Source organism: Ursus americanus, chromosome 10, assembly GCF_024610735.1.
Source record: "Ursus americanus isolate L20-20 chromosome 10, mUrsAme1.1.p, whole genome shotgun sequence".
In the NCBI taxonomy this organism is placed as follows: Eukaryota; Metazoa; Chordata; class Mammalia; order Carnivora; family Ursidae; genus Ursus; species Ursus americanus.
This window is the reverse complement of record NC_142136.1, coordinates 54,460,361-54,483,302: the sequence shown is the minus strand read 5'-3', so window position 1 is coordinate 54,483,302 and position 22,942 is coordinate 54,460,361. Positions and strand designations below refer to the sequence as shown.

At 38.3% G+C, this 22,942-nt stretch overlaps 1 protein-coding gene across 1 annotated transcript in view; it reads right to left on the bottom strand.

The window, feature by feature from the left end:
• Positions 1–8,250: 8,250 nt before the first annotated feature.
• The window catches only part of LRRC63 (leucine rich repeat containing 63), a 37,987-nt gene continuing 23,295 nt past the window's right edge, over positions 8,251–22,942 (bottom strand). Inside the window, exons 5-9 of the mRNA XM_087864902.1 lie at positions 15,655–15,753; positions 15,273–15,409; positions 12,473–12,556; positions 10,195–10,434; positions 8,251–8,470 (exon numbers count right to left, since the gene is read on the bottom strand). Of these exons, the coding sequence (XP_087721028.1) occupies positions 8,251–8,470; positions 10,195–10,434; positions 12,473–12,556; positions 15,273–15,409; positions 15,655–15,753 (780 nt within the window). The remainder of the gene's footprint in view (positions 8,471–10,194; positions 10,435–12,472; positions 12,557–15,272; positions 15,410–15,654; positions 15,754–22,942) is intronic.

The window sequence follows — 22,942 nt, the reverse complement described above, 5'->3', positions numbered from 1 at the left end:
CTGTTCCTAGGCTTTCTTTGTTTGCTGGTTTAGAAGTGGTGTTTTGTTTGTTTGGTTTTTTTTTTTTTTTTTTTTTTTTGGTCCCTTTTCAGAGGTATATAGAGGTACAAAAAGGAAAATGATTTGACCAGAAGTGGTTGATTTCTTCCTTGCCCATAGGTCATATAGACCAGTGTCTGATGGTTGGGAATCCAACTCTTGGTTTTGACTCAGGTCGTGATCTTGGGGTCCTGAGATGGAGCCCCACATTGGGCTCTGTGCTCCATGAGGAGCCTGCTTAAGACTCTCCCTCCCTCTCCCTAGCTCCTCCCCCCTCTAAAATAAATGAATTAATCTTTAAAAAAAAAAGAAGTTGAGAGCAGCTTGAAAGGAAAAAGAAATGAGCTAAAAACACATTACTCTAGTAGAGGGAGTATATAACTCTTTCCTGATGAAGTTGATTGGAATGTATTACAAGCTATATTTGTCAAGATTAAGTTTGGCTGGAGATAATAGAACAGCTCAAAATACTGGTGGTTGGTCGCTAAAATAAGATAGAAATTGGGTTCTTTTCATGTACAAGGTGGGCATACAGGTCTGATATCGTGGCTTATGGTGTCACCAAGGACCTAGGCTCCTACTTTCTATTTTCAAGGTCACCTCATGGCCCAAAATGGCTACTGAAATTCCAGCCATCCTGTCTGCATTCTAGGCTGGAGGAAAGGGGAGAGATCAAAGGACAAAAAGGGTCTTTTCTCAAATCAACCTGTTCCCTTTAACTAGCCTTCCTGGTATCCTACCACTGCTTTCACTGACATTTCATCACCATAAGTTAGTGACTGAATCTAGCTTCAAGGGAGCCTGGGAAACATAGCATTTTTATACAGGAGGCAATTGTGCCTAGTTAAAAAGCAGGAGTCTAATCCAAAGGAGGAAAAGGAAAAAGGAGATGTTGGTAACCAATCTTCCGTGCCACACAGGTAATACTAAAAACTCGATGGCTTTAACATCCTTCCTTTCCTTCAGTATATGAAAGTGTTTGGCAAATTATAAAATATTTAGGCCATATTACCTGCTTTACAATGAATGGAATGTAAGAGTCTGAAGTGATGCCAAGACAGTCCACTATTTGATGAGAGATCAAGTGAGCAAATTAGGAGTTTTCAAATCCTAGTGTCTTTTTCTCCTGATAAATAACTTAAAGATTGTGAACAAATACCTGAATTATTTTTTAGATGAGAATATATAGTCTGGCATCTCATCTGAGTCTGACAATAGATCAGAATATTTAAAATTGTGAAGTCATTTACACAAGATATTATGAGAGTCACTTTCTGTTTTATAGAGAATTTATTCAATTGGATAAATATATAGAAGTTCCCTGCCGTGTGCCAGAAAACACCTTAAAAACCCACGAAAGGGAAAATAACATCCCTATTTTTTAAAAAGAAAAAAAGGGACAATTTATTAGAATTCGAATTCCATGAGGACAGGAAATTTGATGTTTCATTCACTGCTATAGTTGAAGTGTCTAGGACTGTAACTGGCATACAATAAGAACTCAAAAAACATTTGTTAACTGAATGAGTAAATAAATAAATAAATGAATAAATAAATTCATCCAAGAAAATATTGATCCACCACTTACTCTAAAACAAACAAACAAACAAACGAACAAAAGCTATCTTGGGGGAAAAAAACCACAAATCAACTCAAAAGTACGTATATGTCTGTTTTTATAAAATAGGTATATTTCTGAGGAGCAGAAGAGTAAATCATATTTAGAGCTGACAATTTATTTTTAAAGATTTTATTTATTTATTTGAGAGAGAATGAGAGAGAGAGAGAGAGTATAAGCTTGAGGGGTGGGGAAGGGGCAGAGGAAGAAGCAGACTCCCCAATGAGTAGGGACCCCGAGGCGGGGCTTGATCCCAGGACCCTGAGATCATGACCTGAGCAGAAGGCAGACGCTTAGCCAACTGAGCCATGCAGGGGCCCCTAGAGCTAACAATTTAAAGGTGTCATATAAAGATTTATTTTATGAAACAAAGAATCCTTTTATAAAGAGAATAATCACCCTTATTTTGTTGGACAGATCTAGATTTTTAAAAAGTGGCATTCGCATAAAATAGCCTCAACTCCATTTTAGTGTCCGGAAGAGAACAGAATATGAATTAAAACCAATATGCAGTTTTGAAATAGCATATCAGTTCTATAAAACTGTTTTTTTTCTATGACACAGTTATAGGTTTGGTGAATTGAATTAAGTTGAGATTTTTTTCAAATTTCTTCCTCCCGTGAAATAGAAATCAAAGGAATCACTTCAGAGGCTCCCCTTCTCCTTCATGCCCAACATCCTTCCTGCCAATTTTACATTCTAAATATTTCTGGAAAATTTCCCTCCCTACTATTATTACTGTCATGCCTGGTGGGAAACCCCAGCACCTTCTTTGAATTTTCCAATCTATTTAAAATACACATTTAATGATGTTATTATTCTGTTAGAATCTTCAATGACTCTAGCAGCTAATGGCACTTCTTGGCACATCATGTGCGAGCTTTATGACCCACCCTGTTTATTTCTCTAGCCTTAAGCCTCGTCTCCCAAAATTCTCTGCTGTAAACTTTACAACATTAACCCTGTTCACTAGGCTTGACAAATATGCCCTCAGGAAATCTTCCTTGAATCTCCATAATTGGCTCTGTGCATCTTCCCCGTGCTCTTACCATGCTGGGCACACCTCTGTCATGGAACATTCCACATGACGCTTTATCCAAAGAGCCTACATTTCATGGCTCCTGGCATCTAGTAGGTGCTCAATAAATCACTGGTGACTTGAACTCAACTGAAAAAAAAAAAATGATCTCCAGGGAACACTAGTTTGAAAGTTTTACTCAAATAAAGTTAATGGGATTATTGTTTATTTTCTTTCTTCCACTACAAAACAAAGCATCTTCAGGTCTCCCCAGAGGTATGCAGCAGAGGGGCCCTTTGGGCTCCCACACGTATGTCCTCCAACTACCATTTTCTGATCAAACATATAGCATTTCTTATTGGCGAAAACCAGAAATTCCTGACGTGTTAGAAAAGAGTGGCTAAAAATGGGTTGGCGTTCTTGATTGCACAGTTATGGATTTCTGAGATTAATTGCATTTGGAACAGTTGCATTGTTTTCTAGCCAAACGAATCCTATTTAGAGATTAGAAGTGCTTAACTAAGCACAACTTGGGGAAAACAGAAAAAAAGAAACGATTTTTGCCATTAAGCTCACATCCTCCCCCTCCCTTAAATGGAATGCAAACAACAAATAAAAAAAAATCAGAGATCTTCAATTGACATTCAATCCATTGGAAATGTCCTTCTGCTGATAATTTAAAAATAAGATAAATTGGAGAAATATGTGTTTAAAATCTATATAAAAAGACAAACCATAACTCCCTTAAAGGCAGCAATCATGGTATTGGAGAAGGGAGAATTGGGTCGAGTCTGGGAAAATACACATCCTGACATTAAAGATACGAACTACCCTTCTCCGAGCACCTGCTTGGGGCCAAGCCCTGCACTAAGTACCTTGTCGGTCAGTCCTGTAAAACACCGAGGAGCCTCAGCCACAGCACTCCCTCTCTGCTTTCCTTGACCTTATTGGAGGTAAGGACCCTGAGTCTGGGGGTTTGGTCGGGACGGAGCATTACCAGAGGACAGTGGTTGGCCTATAAAGGGTCCAGTCACCGCTTTGAAACAGGACCCCCTTCGGCGTCCTGGACAATCAACTCTAGGGCCTCGGGCCCTGACCCCCTCGCCTGCAGGTGGTGCAGGCCCCTGAGTGGTACCACCTGGAGCGCTCACTGTAGCTGCGCCAGCCTGAGCTGGAGAATGCTCTGGGCGGCCTTGGTTGAGGACCGGTGTGCCCCCATTTCCACCCCTGCTATCTCTGGCTGACAGTGACCCCATGGAATCTCTTCAAATTGTCACCGATAGTGTGTTGTTGGAGGGGCAGTTTATGGGAGACAGATTATCGAGAGTACAGGCCCAGGAGCTATGATGTCAGGGATGTGAAAGTTAAGCACGCCCTCTGTGGGTTAAGGTGACGCTTAAACAGTGACCCCAGTAAGCGACCTCTGAGCGCCCGGGGCCCAGGACATGGTACATGCTTCTGCCTGCTTAGGTTCTCTCCCTCTCCCTCTGCTCCTCCCCCCACTCACTCTTGCTCTCTTTCTCTCAAGTAGATAAACACATCTTTGGGGAAAAAAAGTATTGAACAAAAATAGCAATGAGTGGGCACTTGAATGAGATATATTAAGATGTGGTTTCAGTTAAAATAATTAAAACAGTATGGTGTTGGCATCACATAGACAAGTTAATGGAATAAAGTAGAAAGTAAAACAAAAACAAAAACAGGCCTCATTATGTCAGAATTTAGTGCGTCGTAAAGGTGGCAGTCAAGATGGTAGGGTGGGGCTTCAGTAGGTAATGAGTAGCGGCACAGCTTCCCAGCGTTCTAGAAAGACTTAAATTTGGAACCGCACCTCAGGTTCTACACTGATGTAATTTTGAGATGCATCAGGATTAAAATGTAAAATAAGTAAACTACAGACAGATATTTATGTAATTTGGGGAGAAAGACGGACTTGCTAAGCTTAGCAATAAAAGGCAAAAACATAAGGGAATGATTGATTTTAACCAACATCTGCCCATTTTCCCTAAACCCCAGCCCCCGGTAACCACTATTCTACCCCCTACTTCTGTGACTTAGACTTTTCTTGACTCCACATACATGGGAGATCAGGCAGTATTTTTCATTCGGTGTCTGGCTTATTTCACTTAACATAACGTCCTCCAGGCTCATCCACGATTTTACAAACTAAAACTTAAAATCTTCATGTCAAAAAACTCCCCATTTGGAATAAAACTAAAAGGACAGGGGCGCCTGGGTGGCACAGCGGTTAAGCGTCTGCCTTCGGCTCAGGGCGTGATCCCGGCGTCATGGGATCGAGCCCCACATCGGGCTCTTCTGCTAGGAGCCTGCTTCTTCCTCTCCCACTCCCCCTGCTTGTGTTCCCTCTCTTGCTGGCTGTCTCTGTCGAATAAATAAATAAATAAATCTTTAAAAAAAAAATAAAAGGACGGTAGGAAATGGAGAAAAAAACCCTTTCATCATACATGACAGAAACATAGAATGTTTCTAATTTTTCACTATTATAAATATCCTTGGATATATTTTTGCACACAAAAGCAAGTATTCTTGAGCAATAACCTCTTGTAATAATTGTAATGTAAATACATGTACATTTAATTTCATTACAACTATTTAAAGATTTAGTTCATCTTTTTGTTATTTTTTTTAAAGATTTTATTTATATATCAGAGAGAGGGAGAGAGTGAGCTTGCATGCGCGCAAGGTGGGGGGAGGAGCAGAGGGAGAAGCAGCTTCCCCATGGAGCTGGGAGCCCGCCCCAGAACCCCGGGATCAGGACCTGAGCCAACGGCAGACATGTAACTGAATAATGAGCCACCCAGGAGCCCCGTGTTATTGTTATTTATAACAGCTTATTGGGTGTTAGGAATTTTAGAGGAATCTGACAGTTCTAGATTTTAACTGCCCGGAACATTTTTCCCTCCCTCAGCTTTCAGTTCCAGAACTCTTCCTTGGAGGGAATCTAACTTATGTGTTTTGAGAAGAGCTAATTCCCCCTTTCCCAGTTCCAGAGATGGGCATGTGACTCAGTCCTGGCCAGAGTATTCCATCCATGAAGCTACATTGCTTTGTTCATATGTGAACACGTGAACCAAGTCGAGCCAATGAAAATCATCCCTAATATGTTTTAGTGTAATGGTTGGGGTAGATAGTGCACTTTTCTCTAAGGTTCCTGACATTCCGGCGCATGAACCTGGGATTGTCAGTGGCCATCCTTGCTACCTGGAAATGAGGCAAACTTAAAAGTGTTGTTCAGAGATAGATGATAGATGGATGGATAGGCAGATAGATAGATAGATAATAGATGACAGGCAGAAAAACAGATAATGCCGTCATGACAGTTTGAGTTCCTGAATTGGCTGTGCCTGAAGACACATGCACAAAGGAATACTAATATATTTCCTTCAAGTGGGTTTCTGTCATTTACAATTAAGATTTTCCTGTTTGTCAGTCATATGTATTACAGATGTTTTCCCGTGTGTTGCTTGGCTTTTGACCTTATTTATGATGATCTTGGCTGTACAGGAATTTTAAAATTTTTACATAGTGTATCTGTTCATCCTTTCTTTTGGGATACATTTCCTGCTAAAAGAAATCTTTCTCATTCTAATTTTTTAAGACCCTATTTATCTATTTATATTTTCAATTTAGACCTTTGAGGAATCTAGAAATTGTTGTGTGTGGTGTGAGGCAAATAATCCCATCTTTAACGAAAGAGTAATACAGGACACCTGGGTGGCTCAGCGGTTAAACGACAGCTTCTTGGTTTCAGCTCAGGTCATGATCTCAGGGTCCTGGGATCAAGCCCTGGAATCTCAGGCTCTGAGCTCAGGCGAGAGTCTGCTTGAGATTGTCTCCCTCTGCCCCTGCCCCTGCTCGTGCTCTATCTCTCTCTAAAAATAAATAAATACATTTTTTAAAAAAGTAATATATAAATGTGCACGTATACACATATACATGTCAAGATGGTTATCTCTGGTTTTCATTGGGTGGCATTACAAGGAGAACTTTGTTTTCTTCTTAAGTTTAGTTCTATTTTCAAATGTTTGTGTAATAATTATGTCTTAGATCACTCAGATTCAAGGTTTACACTAACCATGAGGAAATAATGAGATTGGGTTCTAAGTGTATTTCGTATTTGTTCATATGTCTAGGTATATTTATTTTTCTGCAGTGTCTCTAAGATATTATAATTTCCCTTCAAACCTGTTCTTTCTTCCCCATCTCATTTATTTTATTCCCTATCTCAATATGACATCACCTTGGTACTCAAAGCAAAAAATCAACATTTTTTAAATTAAAAAATAAATGTACTCCTTCCTCCAAGTAACGTTTCAGGGACAAAGGTGAGTATTAATAGGCTATATGCCACTAGGATTTAATCTCATTTTTTATCTTGTTTTATAATTATGGATATATTACATTTTAATACATGTATTTCTTATTATGCTATAAATATCACCTTCCAGATTACATGTGTGATACGATAGTAACTTCTATGTAAATAGTTTTGTTCTTTTGCTGGTGAATATGGTGTGTACTTGTCAAACAATGTTTTCTTATTTCTGCTTAATATCATACTAGTCTCAAGGAGAAGAATACAAGTATCCCAATTTATTGAAATCAGTAATCAGAAAAAATACTTTGCCTGGTTTATTTTATCTTTGATTTTAATATTACTAAATGAAACACACACACACCTGACATTATGTGTATTTTCTGACATTCTCTAAAGATAAGATACCTGTATAAATTTCAATCATTTGATTTTATCAAGTTTTGCCACTAGCAATGACAGTTTGGATTTAAGTGCACATAAAAAATATGCCAAATATGGAACAATTCTATGCCACTCTAAAATTTCATTGTATATCAAAATGCTCTTCCATTTCTCTTACTGAACACTAATTCTTAAAGCCTCAAGTTCTACTGTATTCACACGTTGCTTTGCAATGTAACTGTGTAAGTTTTACTCTATTTTCTTGCCAGGCTATCACTGAAGGCCTGTTGTATGCTGGCCCTGGTCCATGGAATCAGGCTTTGTGAGATGAAGGTCAGGATAACTGAGAGATTGTACCAGTTTTCTAAAAGCCTGGGTAATGAATTCAAACAACTAAATATAGGACTGGAATGAATCTTTTATTCCCTAAAACAATCCACAATTGAGAGGGTTGGCACTGGACGGATTTCCACAGAAATTCACAAAGAGAACTTGGGTACATGACTTTGAACCTATCTGAGACACAAACCCCACTGGTGGCTTTGAAATGCTATCACTTGGAATGGATGCATGAAAATGCCAGTTGTAAGATAAATCCTTTTTTGCAAAGTTTTCCATCGTTTCTCGTCGTACAGCAAACATGCTCTAGAAGAAATTTTCTAGATTTTTACTGAAATCCAAAGACCTTTACCAATCCTTCTTAAGTAATCATGCTGCAACAATTCCCTAACAGTCACAAACTTTCATAAGGAGCTGGGATTGCAAAGAGGAATCACAGAAGACAGAACCTATACTCTCGAAGAAATGAATTACCGTAGACATAAACTCTAAGGGCTTTTAGAGTGGGACCGACCCCTAAATCAATGCATGACTTATCAACTCAGAATTTAGAGTTACTCTTCTACTAGGAATACTCCCTGAAATAAAACTGCTTTCCTTTACTTTTTTACAGCAGGAAGAAGAACAGACAAGATACAGAACAGGAAGGTGTGTTGCCCCAAAAACGTCACAGGATCGGATGACTCGAAAACCTTCACCGAACATGGGACCTTGACACCATTCACATCTGGATGCGCTGCAATGGAAGACACGTCAAGTCATTACCTAGTAAATCTCTACTGCAGAAAGACATTGCGCTTGATGCTATGTGAGACTCAGTAGTATAAAACAGGGCCTTTGTCATTATCGATCTTACCGTCTAATTAAGGAGCTAAAACATACACAAGTGAAAATTACATGCGAAAAAATAAAGTAGATAAATGTATATAAAACAATCCTAGTTTTCTAAAACAAAAAAGTATAGATGCATAGCAAGAAACACTCTAAGGATAGATTCCAAGTAGAAAACACTAACTATTCTTTATAATCTTTTTCTGTATTTTCTAAATTTTCTGTAATAAATATGCATTATTTTTATAATTCAAAATAAATATATTATTTTTTAAAAATAAAGGGACTATATCATAGCCTCGTATAGGATTAGTGTTTGTATATATTTTTAATGCTCCCAAATCAGTTAAAAACAAAAAGACATTGACCCCATTAGTCCATTTACATTAGCACATGAACAGACTATTCACAGAAGAAACTTGAATGTCTAGAGAACATTGAGAAGTGGAGCTTCTCAATCTCATTAATAATCAGAGAAGACAGATGCCATTTCATAATCATCAGATGGGCAAAAGGGAAAAGTCTGACAGTATGATGTTTGGTGAGGATGAGAACCATCAGGGACACTCATACTTTCTTGGTGGTGTATAAGTTGGTATAATTTACCAATTTTAGATTTAAAAAATAAAAACAATATAAAAGTATATACATGTTAAATTCTATGTATAAAATCTCAAAAGAGATTTAATGAAATGTCTTGGACACTTTTTATTGCAATACATTTTGTTTCGCTTCATATTAATAGCATCATAATATTCCATAATATGATGCACCATAATTTACTTTTACCACTTTTTTATTGATGCCCATTGAGGCTGCAATTATCATCCCTATACCTAACTCTGTATTCACTTGTAACTGACATCTCAATGCATTAACATTGAAAACTTCGGGTCCTGGTCCCTTTTTTATTGGTAGATTACTAATCACCTTTCTCAATTTCTTTGATGATTACTAGTCTGTTTAGGTTTCCTGCCTTTTATGGAGTCAATATTGGTAATTTATATACTCCTGGGAAATTTACTTAGGCATACAACAAAAATTTGTTTAATCAGTAATATAAGCACTGATGAATGTAAAAATCGTTTTACAACATCTGAAGGGAATACGAGATAAACTGAGTGGACTCCTAGTGCAGGGGGTTTAAAAACCCTGGTCCTGAGATTAGGCAGTGATTCTCACACTGGCCATTAATCCCCGAGGAGGAGAAATTGCTCTAAATAAAGGCTGCTCTCTTCCTGGTCTCTGGGAAGTTAGAGTATAAAGCGTTTCCCTGCATAGTGTGCCTGGGACTAAAGAACCCTTTTTTTGGAAGAAACCATTTCTATGTCCTTAGTGATTCAGGGAAAAGATTAATATCACAACTATATAGATGTCGCCAGCTACACCTCAGCAATTTGTAACTCACCCTGGAATTAAGTAGTAACTTGAGAATATTAGTAAATGGGCTGAATTCAGACTACATTATTATGCCTGAAGAGCCAGAAGGAGAAATTTGAAGAATTCTATGTATGTTCGAGGCTGTGGTATGGGTGTGTTAATAGTAAAACTGTCACCTGACCTCTAATAAATAATATTTTAAATGCTTAAAAGTCTATTTTTATTAAAAGGGCTTCAGAATTTGCTCACCATTTTAGTAGCTTTTGAATTTCCACTGGGATCACATCATAATATTCACGTAGATTATTTTTTAAAAAGAAAAAAGAAGTAATTTGAGTAAGGCTCGGTGGGCTATTCAAAGAATTCTCTTTCCAAAAAGCAGGATGAGTGAAAGTATTCTCAAATAGGATTTTTTTCAGGTTAAGCTTCAAAATTGCAGCTGGAAAAGTTGTCAGTTCATTCCCATCAACATTCAGTTTTTCAAGTGATCTTCAAATAAAGGAAATCAAATTTAAAAGGTATTTATGCAATTTATAATACTGAAGTAAAATTTTGTCGTTGTGTTCCTGCAAATTGGCTTCAAATGTAGTAACAATAAAATGCAAGTGTTTAAGTATTTCCTTAGAATCAGAGAATTATAACGCAAATGAAACAGTTCATTATTATGCAGATGAGTGCATTCGTGTGACTAGTAGAATTAAAGCATGTACTTTGGCTCTTTGCAACATGTCATTATGGAAAAAGAAAGAATATAGTATAGTATAATGATCCAAAGAAAGAATATATTTTCATACACAAATCGAACATCAGTACATATTTTTTCCTTCAAGCCTAATCAAACAGTGAAATTACCACTATCAAAATGTATCATGTGCTTTGATTTTTCATCACCTGAGTCCCTGTGGTTTTAACTGTGTCAGTTGCTTCTGATAACAGTGATTCCTTTGCTCAAAGAGAACCAACTTTACTGATGTTCTCATTTTATACTACTTGCCTTGATGGAGATTTTTTTTTACAGTCACTCATCTCCTTTCTACTTAGTGCTGGAGACAGGCAGAAAAGTATCTGTTTATGAGGGACACATAAAAACAAATCAAAGGGTAGTCCAACTTGTCAAAGGAGCTAGGAGTGAAGAAGACAACATGAGGACTGTAGGTCAGAAGTTGCTGGGAACTCTAGATTCTCTTGTGCAGCGTAGTTTCTTCCTTACACAATTTACATTCTTTGGTTCTGACTTCTGCTGACAATGTTAAAACATGGTCAAAGAAGGGATTTGAAACAGTGAAGCTAGGAAGATGGCACCTCAACTCTCTTCATCCCTCAGCCACAGTCTGACTACTGCATTTGTCACAGTTTGGAAAAGGTGAGCAAGACCCCAGGCTTTACTTTGGTCCCAACAGAGAGAGCTGGCATGGTCACTTTGCTCCCTCTATACCAAACACAAGCCTCGGGGCCAGCAGCAGAGAGCCCTATGGACAAGCAGAATAAGTGTGGTGGACTCTAGGGAGATGCTGGTGAGGGTCCCCGAATACCCCTGGGGGAGGCCGTCCCTGACTGAGTTGCTTTATCTTAGAAGCTTCAGCAGTCTGGGCTTATCTTTCCTCTCGATGAATTCTGCGGAGCTTGATAGGCTAAACAATCTTTAAAGCTGGAAGAGCTCCACATTGAGACAGCCTTTGCAGCGGAACTTTCTAGGGAGCAGAGAAACTTCCTCCTGTTACACCACTGACAGTCTCTGAATGGTGCTCTGAGACTGCCTTTGGTCCTGAGCAGAAGACAGAGCAGCCAGAAGAGAAAAACTGATAAGTGTTCACAGAACAGTGCTCCTGAGGCAATCACACTCCGTGGAGGCAGGGAAGTTGGGGTGGGGAGCAGGAGAAACAATAGAATTCACTTCAAACACACACACACACACACACACACACACACACACACACACACACACACAGAAGGCAAATAGGAAAAGAAAACAGTAAATAAACAGTAAATACAAAGTAAAATGGAAGGAAAAAACCTGAATTTATCACTCATAACAAATGTGACAGATTGAATTCTCCTATTAAAATATAAAGATTGTCACAAGGGAAATTAAATAATTGGTACAAATATTAGAAAAGCAGAGATAAAATTATCTCACTTTACTGAAGATAAGACTATGCACCTAGAAAATCAAAGAAAATCTAGTAAAATGGAACCAGAATGAAGATAATTTGGGTTATATAGCTTGATTTTAAATTCATGTAAAGAAGGACATGGCTTTTCTCTATTCTGTACTGGCAACAGTCAGCTAGAAATAAAATGTCATTCTATTAAGTAGCCATTGGTACAGCTTTTAAATAATTACTGAAAATGTTATGTCTTAAAAATACCAATCATTCAAATTACATTTTTGTAAATATGATGTTTTCATATATTATGTTTTGTGGCTACTAAGTATATGAAAGAACTCAATTTTCTCCAACACAGTCATCACCAAATCTATCCTTATAGGGCATACGACTTTGTGTACTTACGACTTCCAAAATACCTGAGTTTCTGGATTTCATTTGGTATTGAAGCAATACTATTGTAGGAAATATCAAGTTCCTCAAGATGGGACAAAAAAAATAACCTTAGAAAGAGAAAATGAAATTGAAAATGATTACGTTTGTCATTACCAGGCATGAATAAAGAATTAAATACTTAAGCAAATAGGTAGAAGTATAGAGAACCTACATTTTCCTACGATCTTGAAATGTATGGACTTCTTTTCATTACAGGTGGTTTAATGACAATCAAATTCCTAAAATGATTCAGCTATCTTTTAAGACTGCTTTGAAATATTTGGAGTGGATAAAGCCCCGTACAGAAGAAGCCACCTGAGAAATTTCTAACACATTTTAGAGATCGCCTTTTCTTGGTTGCTGTATCAGTTTCCTAGGGCTGACCTACCAAATGACCACAAGCCAGGTGGCTCGGAGCAAAGGTTCTGTCACAGTTCTGGACACCAGAAGTCCAAAATCAAGGTGTCCGCGGAGTCTATTCTTTCTGGAGGCTGTGGGGACCCCTCCAGTTAGGTTTTGGGATGGAAAAGACAAGAAACAGAAAAGAAAGGGGTAGGAAAAAAAAAACAATGAGAGGAGAGAGACACATTCTGGTGATGTCATGAACAAAAAATTCCACATATTTCATGAACAAATGCTATCTCAAAGCTTTGGGAAAAAGAAGAAACCTTTTGGATTTTTGAAATGATCTATTGTCTTTATTTTACAAGAAAACTAAATAGACAAGTCACAGACCTTTTCATGGTTACAAAATTTCAAACATTTAACCTAAGAGAGTTGATTTTACCTTTCCATAGTATAATCAAGGGCATAACTGTAGCTGTAGAGGGCCTAACTGTAACTCTAGGATGAGAATCCAGTTCTTTGGGCCTCCAGAACCTGGGCTTTCATATCTGCATTTGCTTTATACTCTATGCCCCAAGCAGGTCAAAGCAAAAATAGTAGCAACAAAAATTTAGGCCTTGGTGAATTTGTGCTGTCCATCTCCCTTTGATATGCATGCATAACTTACATTATTTAACAAAAAAAATACTGCTTTATTTTAGAAACACTAATATTTTTGAGAAATAGCTCCTTAAAACTTTTTGAGTATAACCAATAGTTAACCAATAGTTCAAACTAATTTGCTTAATCTCTAAGTAATGAACAATGTTGACCCTGTAGTTAAGAACAACTTGTTGTTGCTTTAGGAATTTTTACATTTTGTTTAAATGACAGTTATGGTTATTAAAGTTTATAATTACAATTTTATAGATTATTAAATATAAATTTATATTTAGATGCATATATACATATATGCACATGTATACATAGTTGTGTGTGCATGTGTGTATATATATGCAGGGCTATGTGTGTGTATATATGTATATATATTTCTGTGTATGAAATAATTATAGCTATGTGTGCTCACACAGATTAGTATACATACATATATTACTTAGCTCTGTTCACAGGGAGTGTCTAGAAGCAACGTTGTCCCAATAGCAATGGGATATCTAACACCCAGATCTCGGTTTTAAATACCATCTTCCAATAAAAAGGAAGCAGGTTTGCTTAGAGAAATAGCTGCTTCTAGTATCAAGACAGGGAAAATACAATTTATGTTACTGTTGAAAAATACAGATGATTAAAACAGAAATAAAATACACACAATGCAATATTCTTACTTTTAGTGTTTATTTCTTATACATGTTATGTGTAATGTGAAATGCACATATATATATATAGAGAGAGAAATGGTATAACTTCTACATGCTTTTTTGTTCTTTTAAATGACTGAATAGTTTCAGAGTTTACAAATGTAGAATTTGTTGGATTGATAATTACAAACAATGCTGGGTGAACAACTTTATAAATGAATTTTGCTGCATTTCCTTAATTACTGTGAGACTCTTCTTTACAAAATGTTGTTCAACTATTTAAGAGTCCCTCTCCCTTTGCTCTTAACCTACATTCAATTTGTTAAACTCTAACTGGAAGACGTATCTTGTTTTGTATTTGGCTAAGGTTTTGGTTTAGGAGTTAAATAATTACCAGTCCATATGTCTGGAAAAATTCCATCTCTTTTATACCCAAGTATCAACATTCCTATTATTATTATTATTTTTTAAGATTTTATTTATTTATTTGACAGAGAGAGAGAGAGACAGCCAGTGAGAGAGGGAACACAGGCAGGGGGAGTGGGAGAGGAAGAAGCAGGCTCCCAGCGAAGGAGCCTGATGTGGGGCTCGATCCCAGGACTCTGGGATCACACCCTGAGCCAAAGGCAGGCACTTAACGACTGAGCCACCCAGGTGCCCCTCAACATTCCTATTAAAGAATGTTATGTATCATACTGGCTAATTTCTTAGTTTATAGATTAGGAAATTGAGACCAAGAAGGTTGAGTGATTTTCTCCAGATAAAACAGATTATTTTCAATTTTGAAGCTCAAAATCTTGATTTCCTAATTCCACATGCAGTATCCTTTTCATATCCACAAAGGCTGTCAAGGGATCAGTGCAAGTTTCTCACTTGAGCCTCTTTCTGTGATCTGTGTTCATTTAATCCATACTCAAATAATGGATCTCTAGGTGAGCATTCTCTAGCCCTGCATTAATTGCCATCTACAGAGCTGCTAGGATTACTTTTAACACAATGATAAGCAGCAAATTAGCTAATCGAAAGAGAATGAGAATCATTCAATGGCTAAAAAGTTGCTAGCTGCTTTCAAAAGGGAAATCGATGTCTTTCTAAATTATAAACTTCATTGTCTGCACTCATAATCTCAGTCTAGGGACCTTACCCAGGTGGAAGAGTGGTAACCAAATTAAAGGCAATGCTGAAAACTCTAAGGAGCTTAAGTTGTTGAATTCCAGAAGGGATTTCTTTGATAGGATTATTTCTCAGTAATAGTATTTGTAAATTTTTAAGACAAAATATCTGAGGAACAGAAAAGAGAAACAAACATGAGTAGAATGATAAAGTATCACAGATCTCTATTTCGTACATTTTACAAACCCTTTGAACTAATGTAGCAGAATCAGCAAAGGAACATTAATTGGCTGTATCATCTATCTCTTTTTTTTTTTTTTACTCTTTTCCAGGGTATCATAAATGTTTATTTTTAAATTATGATTATTAATAGGAAATCAGTGCAATATACACAATGATAAAAATGGACTCACTTCTCTGGGAAAATAACTGATGTCATTAAAGGATAAGTTAAGGTATATCAGTTGGGAAGCTAAAGTTGTTAAGTCTGGACAATTCATGATAAAGAAGCCCTAAAAGAAAGTGACAAGAGATAAGAAGTTAATTAACAATGCGCAAAATATTTTATACAAAAGTAAAAAAAAATGAGCACATAACTGAGTGATAGTGCTTGGCGCAAGACACTAGCAAGCCTGTACTCACCTTCCATTCATTTATGTCATAATAATAATTCTTTAAATATGGAAAGGGTAGAAACAAAATAGGAACACTGCTAAGTATTCATTTAGGTAATAAGTTTAGTGTTAGATGTGTGACAGGAATTATTTTGATTAACCACAAGCAAACATTTATGGAATGTCCATTGCATGCTGAAATGTATGTAAATATATTTTATATTTAATTATCTCTTTTATCTTATTTTTTCATGTTTCTACTTTTATTTCTGTTATCTTTCTATTAATCTAACATCTATCTAAAACTTCTTGCTTAAATGCCAATTCTGATTGAGGAAAATTATGTCCTGCTATGAACTAAATGTTTGCACTTCCCACAAACCCATATGTTAAAGCCCCAAACCCCAGTGTGATGGCATTTAGAGGTGAGACCTTTGTGAGGTAATTAGGGTTGGATGAGGTCTTAAGGGTGGAGCCCTTATAATGGGATTAGTGCCCTTATAAGAAGAGGAGGGGACCAGAGCTCTCTCTCTCCACCAGGTGAGGATACAAGAAGAAAGCAGGTGTGAGTAAGAGACCTCTAACCAGGAAACAAATCAGCTGACACCTCAACATTGGACTCCCAGGCTGCCAGAACTGTGAGAAAGTAATGGTATTTTGTTTGTCATAGCAGTCAGAACTGAATAAGACCTGTCTGGTGCCCCCAGTATCTTTAATACTCCAGGAAAATGGAAACATTTGTTTCTTAAGGGTCATAGGATCACTAGTGGTCAACTGAATGGACAAGGAACTCCATTGTTGGAGGATCAGACCTCAGCTTGTAGAGAAGGGGGACATCGCTGCAGGTGCATTAGGCTATGCCACATACCATATAAGAGTGAAAGTCTCATGGCTAAAGAACCTTGAAGTTGATAGTACTGGTTTTAAGACTGACCTTTTATTAAAGTATTACTATTTGTAAATGTATATATAGACAAAAGTAGGTATTCTTTCTTCCTGTCATAAACACTTCTCTCTACTCAGCAGAACTAGTGCTGCACTTACATAGCAGAACTATGTCTGTCATAGTCTCTAAACATTCCACTTAGTGTGCTCAGACAACTAGCGCCTTTCCATTTCCTTCTGCCTGGAAAGTTCTTATCTCGTCCCATGAACTATATAGTCTTACCTCATCAGTGGCCTGCATAGAGTCAGCTGTCTGCTCATACAAAGTCTGGCCAGAGAGGCCTTCCCTAACCAACCTATGACAAATAGCAACCTCTGAAACCAGTGCTCTAGGGATGATTCCCTGTCCCTGTCACTTGCTTTATTTTTCTTCATAGTTAATCACAGGACATATAATCACAGGACAGACCATGTGCAAATATATGTCTGATCTCACCCCACCAAAGTATAATAAGCTCCATGAAATAGGCATTCTCTTCTGTTTTGTACACTGATATATATAGTAAGATATATTTTACCATTGGCACATGGTGGGTTCTTAATAAATATTGGCTGAATGAGTGAATATCCAGAACCTTCATGTTGCCTCATGTAATCCCAGGGACATTCCCTGGGAGGCTGGCCCACCGCAGGTACCCTGGGTCTCTCTTTTACCATGCCATCATAAAACCTGTTTGCTGTGGTTATCATGTGAACCATGCGTAGAACTAAGCACTAAGAGGAGTGTGGTCCAAGATGGCGGAGGAGCAGGAGACCTAAATTCCGTCTGGTCCCAGGAATTCGGCTAGATAGCTATCAAACCACTCTGAACCCCTACGAACTCAACAGGATATCCAAGAAAAGAATAGCAGCAAACCTATGAACAGAAAAGCGACCACTTTCTGCAAGGTAGGACATGTGGAGAAGTGAATCTGAGGCGATACACGGGAGGATAGACCGCGCGGGGAGGGATCTGCCGGCCGCCAGCTACCGGCAAGTGGTAGAGAAGCGGAGCACAAATCGGAACTCGTAGAAGTCTGCTCCGGTGAGGGACGTCCCTCTGGTGGCTAAGTGGGGGGGGGGGGGGGGCACGGGGCACCCTTGCTGGGACGGTGTGGTCTCAGGACCCTCGGGGTCACAGGAAGACCGGGGGTGCCTGAGTGCGGCAGAGCTCCCAGGTATCGGAGCAGGGAAGCCGGCTGCAGAGTGAGCTGAGGAGTGCGCTCTCAGCTTGGGGTGGGCATAAACCGGAATCCGCGGCACACTTGGGCCCCGGCTCCTTGGGCCAGGGCCCAACAAGCCGCAGAACATGGGAGATCCTCCTTCCTTCCCCGGGGAGGGAGCGGCCCAGGAGCGCGCCACAGGAATATGCTAGGTTTGGAGACTCCCAACAGGTTCCTGTGCCAGAGGGAGAAATGCTCGGTCACAGGCCGGGCGAGCACAGAGTGTGCCTGAGACCAGGGAGACAGGAGTGACTGACTGCATTTCTCTGAGGGTGCACTGAGGAGTAGGGCCCCAAGATCTCAGCTCCTCCCGGGCCAGAGATTGGAGGCTGCCATTTTCATTCTCATCCTTTAAAGCTGTGCGGAAAGCCTTCAGGGAATGAAAGCTACAGAGAGCAAACCTGAATGGATTATTTAACCTGGCCCCTGGTGAGGGTGGTGCAATCCTGCCTGGGGCAAAGACCTTTGAGAATTACTACAATAGGTCCCCCCCCCCCCAGATCATCAAGAATATTCAGCCAAGACCAAGTTTACCGATCTATGAGAACTGCAAAACTCCAGCGCTAGGGGAATACAGCACACAGAATTCATGGCTACTCCAGCGCTAGGGGAATACAGCATGCAGATTCATGGCTTTTTCCCCATGATTCTTTAGTTTTCAACTTTCATTTTTAAAATTTTCTTTCTTTTTTCTTTTTTTAAAAAATTTTTTTCTTCTTTCCTTTTTCAACCAACTTCTTATCAATTCTTTTAAAAATATCTTTTAAAATTTTCATTTACAGTCATATTCTGTCCCTTCATCGTATTTAACCTTATTTTTTGTGTATATATAAGTTTTTCTTTCTTTAAAATTTTGGGATGAAGTTTCTTCTAACAGACCAAACTACACCCAAAATCTAGTGTATGGCTCTGTTCTATTCACCAGCCTGGTCATATTCTTTTTCCCTCCTGGTTTCCGGTCTCTTCTGATTGATTACTGTATATTTCTCTGGTGTTGTTGTTACCCTTTTGGCATTTTGTTCTCTCATTCATCTGTTCTTTTCTGGACAAAATGACAAAATGGAAAAACTGACCTCAAGAAAAGAACAAGAGGCAGTACCAACTGCCAGAGACCAATATGGACGTTAGTAAGATGTCAGAACTAGAGTTCAGAATAATGATTATAAAGATACTAGCTGGGCTTGAAAAAAGCATAGAAGACACTAGAGAATCCCTTTCTGGAGAAATAAAATCTGACCAAGTTGAAATAAAAAAGGCTATTAATAAGGTACAATAAAAAATGGAGGCTCTAACTTCTAGGATAAATGAGGCAGAAGAGGGAATTACTGATATAGAAGACCAAATGATGGAGAATAAAGAAGCTGAGAAAAAGAGGGGCACCTGGGTGGCACAGCGGTTAAGCGTCTGTCTTCGGCTCAGGGCGTGATCCCGGTGTTGTGGGATCGAGCCCCACATCAGGCTCCTCCTCTATGAGCCTGCTTCTTGCTCTCCCACTCCCCCTGCTTGTGTTCCCTCTCTCGCTGGCTGTCTCCATCTCTGTTGAATAAATAAATAAAATCTTTTAAAAAAAAAAAGAAGCTGAGAAAAAGAGATAAACAACTACTGGATCACGAGGGGAGAATTCGAGAGATGAGTGATACCATAAAGTGAAACAATATTAGAATAATTGGGATCCCAGAAGAAGAAGAAAGAGAGAGGGGGGCAGAAGGTATATTTGAGCAAATTGTAGCAGAGTACTTCCCTAATTTGGGGATGGAAACAGTCATGAAAATCCAGGAGGCACAGAGAAGCCCCCTCAAAATCAATAAAAATAGGTCAACCACCCCAACATCTAATAGTAAAGCTTACAAGTCTCAGAGACAAAGAGGAAATCCTAAAAGCAGCTCAGAACAAGAGGTCTGTAACCTACAATCGTAGAAACATTAGATTGGCAGCAGACCTATCCACAGAGACCTGGCAGGGCTGGTATGATATATCCAGGGTACTAAACAAGAAAAATATGCAGCCAAGATTACTTTATCCAGCATGGCTGTCATTCAGAATGGAAGAAGAGATAAAGAGCTTGCAGGACAAATAGAAACTAAAAGAATTTGCAATCACCACACCAGCCCTACAAGAAATATTGAAAGCGGTCCTCTAAGCAAAGAGAGAGCCCCAAAGTAACATAGACCAGAAAGGAACAGAGACAATATACAGTAACAGTCACCTTACAGGTAATACAATGGCTCTAAATTCATATCTTTCAATAGTTACCCTGAATGTAAATGTGCTAAATGCCCCAATCAAAAGACACAGGGTATCAGATTGGATAAAAAAGCAAGACCCAACGATATGCTATCTGCAAGAGACTCATTTTAGACCCAAAGACACCTCCACGCAACTGGACATCAAAAGAAAGGTGGGGTGGCAGTCCTTACATTAGACAAATTAGATTTTAAACCAGACTATAATAAGAGATGAGGAAGGAGACTATATCATACTTAAAGGGTCTATCCAACAAGAAGATCTAACAATTGTAAATATTTATGCCCCTGACATGGGAGCAGGCAATTATATAAGCCAATTAATAACAAAATCAAAGAAACACATAAACAATAATACAAAAATAGTAGGGGACTTTAACGTCCCACCTCACTGAAATGGACAGATCATCTAAGCAGAAGATCACAAGGAAATAAGGGCTTTAAATGACACACCGGACCAGATGGACTTCACAGATATATTCAGAACATTCCATCACAAAGCAACAGAATACACATTCTTCTCTAGTGCACATGGAACATTCTCCAGAATAGATCACATCCTGGGTCACAAATCTCAACTGCTACCAAAAGATTGGGAACATTCCCTGCATATTTTCAGACCACAATGTTTTGAAACTCAAACTCAGTCACAAGAGGAAAGTTGGAAGGAACTCAAATACATGGAAGCTAAAGAGCATCCTACTAAAGAATGAATGGGTCAACCTGGAAATTAAAGAAGAATTTTAAAAAATTCATGGAAACAAATGAAAATGAAAACACAACTGTTCAAAATCTTTGGGATGCAGCAAAGGCAGTCCTAGGAGGGAAGTATATAGCAACAGAAGCCTTTTTCAAGAAACAAGAAAGATCTCAAATACACAACCTAACCCTACACCTAAAGGAGCTGGAGAAAGAACAGCAAATAAAGCCTAAACCCAGCAGGAGAAGAGAAATAATAAAGATCAGAGCAGAAATCAATGAAATAGAAACTAAAAGAACAGTAGAACAGATCAATGAAACTAGGAGCTGGTTCTTTGAAAGAATTAAGAAGATTGATAAATTCCTGGCCAGACTTAACAAGAAGAAAAGAGAAAGGACCCAAATAAATAAAACCATGAATGAAGGAGGAGAGATCACAACCAACACCAAAGAAATATAAACAATTATAAGAACAACTATATGCCAACAAATTAGAAAATCTGGAAGAAACAGACACATTCCTAGAGATGTATAAGCTACTAGAACTGAACCAGGAAGAAATAGAAAACCTGAACAAACCCATAACCAGCAAGGAAATTGAAGCAGTAATCAAAAATCTCCCAAAAAACAAGAGCCCAGGTTCAGATGGCTTCCCAGGGGAATTCTACCAAACATTTAAAGAAGAATTAATACCTGTTCTTCTGAAACTGTTCCAAAAAATAGAAATGGAAGGAAAACTTCCAAACTCATTTTATGAGGCCAGCATTACCTTGATCCCAAAACCAGACAGAGACCCCACCAAAAAGGAGAATTACAGACCAGTATCCCTGATGAACATGGATGCAAAAATTCTCACCAAAATACTAGCCAATAGGATCTAATAGCACATTAAAAGGATCATTTACCACAACCAATTGGGATTTATTCCTGGGCTGCAAGTTTGGTTCAATATCTTCAAATCAATCAATGTGATACACTACATTAATAAAAGAAAGGACAAGAACTATATGATCCTCTCAATAGATGCAGAAAAAGCATTTGACAAAGTACAGCATCCTTTCTTGATAAAACTCTTCACAGTGTAGGGATAGAGGGCACATACATCAATCAATACCATAAAAGCCATCTATGAAAAACCCACAGCAAAAATATAATTCTTAGTGGGGAAAAACTGACAGCTTTTCCCCGAAGGTCAGGACCACAGCAGGAATGTCCACTATCACCACTGCTGTTCAACATAGTACTAGAAGTCCTAGCCTCAGCAATCAGATAACAAAAAGAAATACTAGGCATCTAAATCAGCAAAGAAGTCAAATTCTCACTCTTTGCAGATGGTATGGTACTTTAGGCGGAAAACCCAAAAGACTCCACCCTAAAACTGCTAGAACTCATATAGGAATTCAGTAAAGTGGCAGGATATAAAATTAATGCACAGAAATCAGTTGCATTTCTATACACCAACAATAAGACAGAAGAAAGAGAAATTAAGGAGTCAATCCCATTTACAATTGCACCCAAAACCATAAGATACCTAGGAATAAATATAACCAAAGAGGCAAAGAATCTGTACTCAGAAAACTATAGAATACTCATGAAAGAAATTGAGGAAGATACAAAGAAATGGAAAAACATTCCATGCTCATGGATCGGAAGAACAAATATTGTGGAAAAGTCTATGCTACCTAGAGCAATCTGCGCATTTAATGCAATCCCTATCAAAATCCCTATCAAAATGCCAAAATCCCTATCAAAATCCCTATCAAAATGTTAACAAGAAAAGACCCCGAATAGCCAGAGGAATGTTGAAAAAGAAAACCAAAACTGTGGGCATGACATTTCCGGACTTCAAGCTCTATTACAAAGCTGTAATCATCAAGACAGTACAGTATTGGCACAAAAACAGACACATAGATCAATGGAACAGAATGGAGAACTCAGAAATGGACCCTCAACTGTATGGTAACCAATCTTTGACAAAGCAGGGAAGAATATCCAATG